The 10,175-nt window shown below is 40.6% G+C and overlaps 1 protein-coding gene across 1 annotated transcript in view; it reads right to left on the bottom strand.

Moving 5' to 3' along the window:
* lats2 (large tumor suppressor kinase 2) overlaps positions 1 to 10,175 on the bottom strand; it is a 46,319-nt gene that overhangs the window by 34,375 nt on the left and 1,769 nt on the right. The window contains exon 2 of the mRNA XM_014028490.1: positions 3,575 to 4,243. Coding sequence (XP_013883944.1) covers positions 3,575 to 3,925 — 351 coding nt within the window. The 5' untranslated portion in view covers positions 3,926 to 4,243. The remainder of the gene's footprint in view (positions 1 to 3,574; positions 4,244 to 10,175) is intronic.

The raw sequence follows: 10,175 nt of genomic DNA, 5'->3' as shown, positions 1-10,175 counted from the left end.
AGACGCTGGGGGAACCGTCTGATGGGGGAACCGTCTGATGGGGGAACGTGGCTCCACCTAACATCATTCTCTGTTTAATGGTGGATGAAATAAAGAAAGTGGTGGTACTTTATTTACTTTGAGGAAGTGAACGTCATGTTCACAAGATAATTAATCCACCAGATAATTCAGAGGCGGTCTGTTTAGTAAATTTTACTCCAGGAGCTGCGAGGCTTGTTTTCAAGCTTCAGACTGAACTGAAGCAGCAGCTGCTGACGTCATTACGCTCTTGCGCGATGCTGCGTTCAGGACAAGCATGAAAAACTCACCACTCTTATGCCAATATGGTCGCAATGATGCATTTAGGTACCGAAATGGAATTGCATAACCACCAGGTGAATGTTCATGTAATACAGCGAATCGATAATAAAAAATCTGCGTCGACAAATTTACATAATCGACGTCATCAATTATTTCAACTAATTGGTGCAGCCCTACACAAATGTAATATTTTTTTAGTTCCAAGTCCAGATTCACTAACATTTGTTTCTATAAAATAATGTTTAGAACTCCAGCAGTCCCCAGAAAATTACTGTTTTTAAATTTTGAAATATGAAAACTTATGTCTAATAAAAGAGGTGTTGCAGAAAACAAAAGGAAAACCTCAGAACTGACTTTACGTTTCCTGATCTAACTGGGCACCTAATCATTCCAGATGTGGAAACACGGCGCAGAGCAAAGGTCCTTCTATCAGCCAACACTTGACAAACAGTGGGTCTTTGTGATAAGCTCAAATCAATTTGGCTGCTCCTCTTCTCTGCAGTGCTGTGCATGGGCTTGAGCGAGGCATTCTTCACATACCATGCGCCATCACAGGATTTTCAAACCACAGATGCCCCAGATCTTAACAGACTAACTGCATTTAGTTGAAACAATCTGTGATTTAATCATCTGGCTTCATTTGCCTTTAAAAGCAGTTTCTACAGCTTCCAGAGAGAAGATACTGAGAACAGAACAGAACTGTTTGACTTTGCATTCTTTGTATTTAAGCACTCCTTTTTCAGTGTGAAAATACTCATGAAAACAAATGCACATATGCAGCATTGTGATAAGTCTTTTTTTTAATAGTTCGCCTATGACGCAAGAAAAAATACTTTATTTAAATACACCTGGTGTTATTTCACAGCATCAAATCTACATTTTTATCATTTTGCTTTAAATTTAAAACCTCACATCAAACCACTCTTATATTTTTTTAATAATCAGTTTTTAAGTTGCGCTTCATACCTTTAAAAATTAAAAACTTAAGGTTGTGATTTCTGTGGTTAAAAAGACCAAAAGAGCAGAGCTCTCTCTATGAAACACTAACTTTTTAAGATCTTTCATTCTTAAAGTGAGAAAAACTTCAAGCAGATCAGTTAAAACTCCACCTGATGTTTCAACATCTTAACACTTGAGCCTGTGTTACACAACCAAATTACTACTTGGCAGGAGGATATCGTATTGTACAACAACACAGAGAACTTCAATGTTTTTCTTTTAACATACCGTACTGACTGAAGGCACAGTTGCATCGAAGCATCGGACAGGCTAAGACATAAAAAACTACGAAAACAGAAGAATCCATCTGACAAATTGCTACAATATTAGGAGTGGCAAAATCTACAGTTTGGTCCATCCCGAGAAAGAAAGAAAGCTCTGGTGAACTCATCAATGCAAAAAGACCTAGAGGCCAACAGAAGACAACAGTGGTGGATGATGGCAGAATAATCTCCATGGTGAAGAGAAACCCCTTCACAACAGCCAAGCAAGTGAACAACACTCTCCAAAAAACGTGTATCAATATCCAAATCTGCCATAGAGAGCAATGAAAGTAAATACAGAGGGTTCACTGCACGCTGCTAGCCACTCATAAGCATCAAGAATAAAAAGGCTTGCTGAAAAATATCTAAAAAAAAAAGCCAGCAGAGTTCTGGAAGAATATTCTTTGGACAGATGAAACCAAGCTCAACCTCTACCAGAATGATGGAAAGAGAAAAGTCTGGTGAAGGCGTGGTACAGCTCATGATTCAAAACATATAACATCATCTGTAAAACACGACAGACACAGTGTGAAGGTGAAGCACGCTTATATGTTTTGTGTCACTCCAGTTGACCTTCAGTGTTAGTTTCCGACAACAAGTTGTCTGGGGAAAAAATGAAAGAAAAAAAAACAACTAAGGGATCACTAACATTACCAGCCAATTCTATTCTGTCGGACTTAAAGATAACAGTGGCAACTTTTGTTTGCAAAGATTTACGCCSAATTTACACCACATGCGTTCCATCTCCGCTCCGGTCCGACCTCCGCAGCAAATACACACCCATTATAATCAATGAGAGTGTTTACACTGGCTGCACATGGCTGCGCAAGGTGGCGGTGAGCGGACGGCGATCCGTCAAAATTAGAACAGATCCTATTTTTGCCGGATGCCGGAGCTGCGCCGGAGTCAATTTTTAAAGATTACATTGTATCAAACAGGAAAAGAAATGAGCACAACATCTGTGTTTTCAAAATAAGACACTTTTAGGCTGGATAATTTGTTGGAAAAATGTCGAAATTGCAGCTATATTAATAAATATACGGATATATTTCTACACAAATGTTGTCAGAATGTATCGTTCTGTTTGGGAAGTAGATGAAAACGTAGCATGAAGCATATGTGTACAGACACGATACACGTGGATTTTATTTTGAAATCAGAAGTTTCAGAAAGCCGACAGCGAGACAATTTCAACATAGATACCAAAAGCCTTTATATCAATGTTTTCAGCTGTGTTTGGAGTTCGTCTTTCACAGAATTAATTATTTTTTGCTCTGACTTCCACATTTATCACGTGATCTGCTTCCTGCACGTCTGTCGGACCGGAGCGGAGCAGAGGTGGTGTAAACTGGACATGAAACGCACAGCTGCGACCTGCGCAGCGCAGCGCAGCGGAGACAGAACGCAAGTAATGTAAATTAGGGGTCACACCCGTACTCTGTAGTGGAAAACAAAGTCTTCAAGCAGTTTGTTCAGGTGCTTGACCCGAACTATGATGTGTAAATTTTAGTTGAATATCTGTAAAACTGACAGACATAGCCATTGTTGTGTTAGCTAATGTTGATTAGCTGTGTAGCCATCTTGAATTATTTTGACTCCAAAATTTAATCAGTTGCAGAAGCASAGTTAATGATCACTTTATAAGGATTTTATTAAAATGCATCCAGTAGATTAAGATATTTAGATCACAGACACACAAAAACATCTCCTCCTCTGTATTTTAGCAGCAGGCGATAATTCAAACTTGTTTATTTTTTGCAAACCTTTTGGATGACCTGTACTGCTCCTGTCAAACTGTGCTCGACATCTTTAACTATTCAGTCCAGACTGGGACGCAGTACGATACCTGATGCAGATYTTTTTATTCAATAGTAAATAAGTATCCAGTTTTTTTACTTGTTAATAAAACCAATAAAAGCCTGCTATTAATAAATGGTACTGAACTTGATTTAAATCAGCCTGGAACTCTCCATGGACCACAGCAGCAGTCTCATTAAAGGAAAGTGGCTCACCTGGTCACAGCCCGCGTTGACGAGCTCCTGCAGCATCTGCCGGTTCACCTCTCCAGCCTCCCCTGACTGTTTGTCAGAGGGATTTTTGTAGGGCATCAGGGACCTTTGGATCTCTCGCAGTGCGTTCTGGTAGTTGTTGAACTTCTGCGGCGGTCGGAGCTGCTGCTGGCGGCTGGCCGTGTCCTTCCCGCTCTTGGAGTCGGCCCCCCTGCTGCCCTCTGTCCGGGAGCTGCCTCCGTGCAGGGCCTGGCTCATCAGCTTGGCCGGCTGCTTCAGACCCTCCTTAATCTCCTGAAGCCGCTGCCGCGTGTTGCCCACGTACGGGGCAGCTGGGAAAGTCTTGGGTCTCATGGCCAGAGTGGCCGGAAAGGACACCTCCTCTAACAGGGAGAATTGGCGCTCGATCAGCTATAGTCCCTGAAAAAAAACGTCTCAAACCAGCTGACCTGAACAGATAGAGGCACACAGATCAGGCACACTGATTTAGGAGACCTCCTGTGTTCCTCGGTTGTTTGTGTCTTTAGTTCCTGTTGGGAAAGCTGGAGCCAAATCAGGATACTACAGGCATTCCATGGTGTGTCTTTAAGGCTCAGGTTCCAGTTTATTCCAGGAAACACAGCCGCTTATGCTGGTACTGCAGAGCTGAACCATGGTGGTGCCAATCTGCTCCTGTGCAAGAAGAAAGATGCAGTTAGAACACAGCGATCGTTGTCATTACGGTCAAACTTTTATTTTATCAAAACGCAAAAAGAGCATCTTAACCACAAGAATGCTCTGCTTTGGCTCTAAAGACGAACCAAGATGTGGGACAGGAATGATAACAAAAGACAAAAGATGGAATATCAGGTGAAAGAAATGGAATTTTAAGTATGTGTCCAGTGGTCACAAAATGTCACAGCTCCTACATGGTGGTACCGAGTTGGAACTATTATTACCTGGAAGCCAGGGAGTCAGATTCAGTATCAGCGGTGCACAAGTGCTGCTGCATACCGTGTGTGTAACTCAGGCATGTCAGCGGCCATAAAACTCAACCGTAGCTAAAGTTGCACAACTGAGCTACAGTCACTACATACTTCTGCAGCGTGGTCATCAGTGAACACCCTTCTGAGAGCGCAGAGCTCAGACCAGGGGTCACAGCGAGTCAGAGGACCCTCCCCACGTCAGCCCCTTCTGACGGTCAGACACTTCACACCACCTGACGGTCCTCTCCGGRGGAACATACTCCACATTCTGCCAAAGCAGCGTTACTCCTGCCGAGCATTCGGGATGACGTGTGGAAAATGTACACGATCCTGGCTTCCCATGTGGACACTCACATGAGGATCGAAGGGAAACACTTGCATCTGAAATATCAGGAGTTTGAAAGATTTATTTCTGTATAAAAAATAAAGACTTGGAGGGCAGCTGGTTAAGTGGCACCAAGCACAAAAACACTAAAAAGCAACGACAAAACAGCAAACTTAACTTTTTATTGTCTTGTTTTGTTGTACTTTAAGCTACATTTCTATTAAATTTAGACCCAATTGACTGATTTAATGCAGTGTTTATTCCATTTTCTTGAAACTAAAAAGTCTCAGTTTAATTTAGCTTGAGTTTTTTTTTAATACAGCTAAGTCAGAGGGGTTAGAAGTTGCCTGGCCCTTGCCTTCCTACGCAGCTCCGCTCAGTTCTAGTTTCCCTTCTCTGCTCCGTCTGGGACTTCTCCCATTGAGATGGATTTCACTGGCAGATTTTTAGCCGGATCAATCAGAGAACAGAACGTCAATTTTCTGCGCAGTGTCTCTTGTAGTTTATTTTACCTGGACCAATCAGAGAACAGAAGGAGGAGTTTTGAATGACATCGATGTTCTGCACAGTGTCTGCTAGTTATTTTAGCACACGGCAGTGGAGGAAGTGAATGAAGCCAGTCCGTGTTGATAAGGCTTCCAAATTAAAATAAATCTGACAAAGCAGCAGCTCTCATTTACAGTYGTCTCATTCGGCTCGGTATATTTCTCCTCTCAGTAGGGTTGTTTACAGCACACGCGATTTCTGGTTAGCTTCTTAGCTTAGCCTCCTTCACAGCGACAACACACACAYGCTTCAGCAGAGGCCACGCCTCCTGCAAGAAATCGATTTTCTATGCAAAAGTCCAGACCCTCGTACGAAGCAAAGTGAAGGACAGGATCTGGTTTTTACCAGGCTAGGTTAGAAGAGTCATCCTGTAACCTGTGGGTTGCTGGTTCAATCCCCAGTTGTACAGTCAATGCTCAAAGGATATGAGCAAGGTTGGTATTTTGCCCATTAGTGCTGAACGATGCTTGATGATAAACATATTAGATACTCTAGTCCCTTGTTTTCACACAACGCATGATACTCTGTATGTTTAAGTTAAACAAGGGTATTGCTATAGTATTCTGGACTGATGACACTGTATACAGCACACATAAGGCATTAATCTGTGTTTTTGACAAACAAAAAGTACAATGTGAAACACCTAACACCTAGCAAAACAGCAGCCACAAATCTTGCCTATAGGGTTGGGCAATATTGGCAAAAAAATAAATTAATCACGATTAACTGTGGTATTTAGCAGATAATTAGTCACATGACCAATTTAAGTCACACTAGTGGGAAAGATTTCCTCTTCATAAAAATCATTTCCAAATTGTGTCAAAAGTAGTCTTTAGGCTATACATAATTTTTTTAATTGTGTTGATAGACCAAGTAAAATTGAAGTTATAATAAACAAATAACAGAACTTTTTAAAACAATGTTTGTCATATTTGAAGTGGTGAGGAGCATAGAGCGAACTGACCGGAGGAATCTCCAGTCAGTCAGCCCGGCTGTTTTAATCGTCAAGTATCATAAAGTAATCGATTCGAGTTTTTCTGATGATTAATTGCACACGATATGATTTTGCATAACCCTACTTGCCTTGTGCTGTCACTAGGGCTGCCACAAACGATTATTTTTATAATCGATTAATCACAGATTATTTTTTCGATTAGTCGACTAATCAGATCATATGTTAATTGAATATAAAACATAMAGCTTATCGCGCCAGAATGYAGCTGCTATTATATAACCATGGTTAGATTTTAGCTGWATGCTAACTAAAAATAATTGCTGTGGAAGGTAAGTTCTGCTCTGCAGATATTACACAGGTTTCTCTTTCATTTTCTTAAAATGATCCCACACTTTGAGCTCTGTTGTCAGGTAGCCATGATACCAGAGCCTGTCTGTATAATGTCTTGTGACGTCCACGGCCTACCCCAGTTACCACTACTGTGCATGTGTGTCAAGGACAGAAAGGCAGATGTGGCAGTGGAAGCTGTCAAAGCAGTTTGGAGAGAAAAACAAAGTAAAGAACAAAAAAAGAAAAGAAAACGATTAATCTATTATTAAATTAGTCATAGATTATTTTAATAATAGATTAGTCGTCGATTAATCGTTGCAGCCCTAGCTGTCACTAGTGATGTGGGTATTTAAGTCCTACTTACTCTCCTCCACACATTCACAAAACACATTTTTAAAATTTTTAATTTAACCATTGCAGTACGTGAATCAGCAAGGGCCAATACTTAATTTTTTTAATTTAAGTATTAAAAAATACTATATTTTAATGTTCCTCCAAAGGCAACGTCCATGTTATTTACATGAAGGTGGTAAGACTTAAAAATTGTACTAGAGCCAGGTTATGGGTGAAACTTGTTCAGTTCTGCCTTCAACTTTGTGGTTCCATTGGGATTTCTTCATGCTTTGTCTCTTACATGGTTGAACCTAGCCTGGTAAAAACCAGATCCTGTCCTTCACTTTGCTTCGTATGAGAGACTGGACTTCTGCATAATCGTTTCTTGCAGGAGGCGTGGCCTCTGCTGAAACATGTGTGTGTTGTCGCTGTGGCGGAGGCTAAGCTAAGAAGCTAACCGGAAATCGCGTGTGCTGTAAACAACCCTACTGAGAGGAGAAATATACCGAGCTGAAYGAGACGACTGTAAATGAGAGCTGCTGCTTTGTCAGACAAATTTATTTTAATTTGGAAGCCTTCTCAACACAGACTGGCTTCATTCACTTCCTCCACTGCCGTATGCTAAAATAACTAGCAGACACTGTGCAGAACATCGACGCCATTCAAAACTCCTCCTTCTGTTTGCTGATTGGCCCAGGTAAAATAAACTACAAGAGACTCTGCACAGAAAACTGACGTTCTGTTCTCTGATTGGCCCGGCTAAAAATCTGCCAGCTAAATCCTTGTCAATGGGAGAAGTCCCAGACGGAGCAGTGACGGGAAACTAGAATTGAGCGGAGCTGCATAGGAAGGCAAGGGCCAGGCTAGGTTGAACCTAAACTTAAAATAAAGTTCATATATCAAAAGTATTCAAAAATAAAAGTCAATAAAATGTAAAAAGATTGGTCCTGTTGAAGAAACTGAAAGTTTGTCCATGTGTTTATTTTGAGGCACACCAGGAACAAAATTTACTGTTACATTAACAAACAGGGTTATAAGCTAGCTGTGTCCAAAACGGCAGGCCGGGTCCCCCGAAGGCCGAATTCATCGGCCGCATACGTCACAGCGCCGCGACGAAGGACGTCCCAAACCGAAGACTCCTCCGATGCGGCCGACAAATACGTCCTTGTTTTTCCCTGATTTGAAGGACTGGTCTGATGGATCCTTCCTGGCCCAGCATATCCCATAATGCATTGCGGCCCGACCGGAGATTTTTTTTAAGCTAGTAATGGCGGACGAAGGGAGAGAAAAAAAATAAGTTTTAAATAAAAATATGAGGATATAAAAATTTAAATTTTTTAGCGGTTGTTATTCTAATACTTTTATCATTTGTATAGACGTGTTTTTAAATATTAGTTTTGTCATAAAAAAAACACGAAATAAACGTGCACCTACGGCGGGTCAATTAGTTCTTCAAATGTTACCTTTAAGTTAACTTTATTGTTTTGTGATATTAATAATGCTAATATATTGATATTTTTTTATTTTTGATCTATTTTTGCTTCTGTTTAGCGTCGTCATCGTTGCTAGGTGACATGATGTACGCCGGGGTGGAGGGGAGGCTAGACCGTCCAAATTCACAGCCTCTTTTTTTCCGGTCTTCCCGGTCTTCCAAGGACCCGGCCCACCTCGACCGGGTAGTCTGCGTCCTCCGGAGGACCCGGCCTGTCGTTTTGGTCACAGCCATAGTTTAGCTTTATCCTACAGTTTCTAATGCTGAATACTAAAGAAGAACATTAAGAAAGATAATGTGCCTGTTAACATTACTACTGCTAGTTTTATAATTAGAATCTGCCACATTGCCCAAAGCTAAAAGCTCAGCAGACACAGCAGCCAAACATAAAAAGCTGTGGAGTAAACACCCCCACTCTGCCCCTCCCTGCCAGTCTTCATCCCTTTGGGCTATTTCTAAGGACACAGCCCTCACTGTTTGAACAGATAAACTCTGGGCAAACAAATACACTATTTTTTTTTTTTTGCTTAAATATAGCTGGGCAGCAGGGTGGTGTAGATTCTCCATCTCTGACATCTCCCGTCCCCATTCCTGCGATGCTTTAAGTGCTGCGACAGAACGATGAGCATTCCATTCCACAAGCAACTACAAGTAAAATACCTCGGCCGGATCATGGGACAGCCTGTGCTGACCAAAATAAAATAAAATAAATAAAATAATAAGATGGAGGATGGAAACTGGGTTGAAGATGTTACTCAGCGGTAAACCCCTAAATATAGTTTCATTTTAACACCAACACTCCCCTAATCTCTGCTCCCGTGTTCTGACTCAAAAAGTTGGACGTCAAAATGAAAACTGGCTGAAACTTCTTATTTTCCCAAAGAATGTTGAATGTGTCATCATATAAGAATGTGCACAAATACAGTTTTTTTTTTTACTGAAACAATCACTTCTATTATGTCCTTTTTCTGAAACTGAAATAAGAATATTCCATCTACAATATATATATACACAATAAAATTTCAAGTAATTAACAATTCAAGGTCAATTACTGAACAGATGAAATAAAGTTCAGACCCCTTCGGGCCGACCAGCTGCTCATCTGATGGACTCTGAATAAATGTTCTGTAATTCTTAGAAAAACCACAAGGTGTTGATGATAGGAAGGGAAATTTGGATTTAAATGAAGAAAACAGGTGGGTTTAGTTATTGTTTCACATGGATTTCTGACACTCTGCTGCACATGGTGGCTCTGCCTTTTTTTGCGCCAAACTGTAGATTTTGTATCTAAAAACGTGGGAAGGATTAATGTTCTGCCATAGCACAGAATAATAAGGAAAAAAAGTGGAAATTAACCAAATATTACAAGTATGTCCAAGCTTGAAAGTGACGTTGCTGTTGCGCAACTTACCAAAAAAAAAAAAAAAAGACAAACAAGAGTCAAATTCCTGCAGTTATGAAAATTGTGCGTTTCTGTATGAGAGAAAGAGGATTTAAATTGTCGTTTGCACAATACATTGCAAATTTATCATTATGGTGAGAACAGCCTGTGCAATAGGAATATTGCTAAAAACTGGTAAACTGCAATAAATTGTCGGGTCAAACGTTTGCATTTTATCAGTGTTAATAATAATAATAATAATAATAATAATAATAAT

Source organism: Austrofundulus limnaeus, unplaced genomic scaffold (assembly GCF_001266775.1).
Source record: "Austrofundulus limnaeus strain Quisiro unplaced genomic scaffold, Austrofundulus_limnaeus-1.0 Scaffold769, whole genome shotgun sequence".
In the NCBI taxonomy this organism is placed as follows: Eukaryota; Metazoa; Chordata; class Actinopteri; order Cyprinodontiformes; family Rivulidae; genus Austrofundulus; species Austrofundulus limnaeus.
Note: the sequence above shows the minus strand (reverse complement) of the source record. Positions and strands in the feature narration are given on the sequence as shown.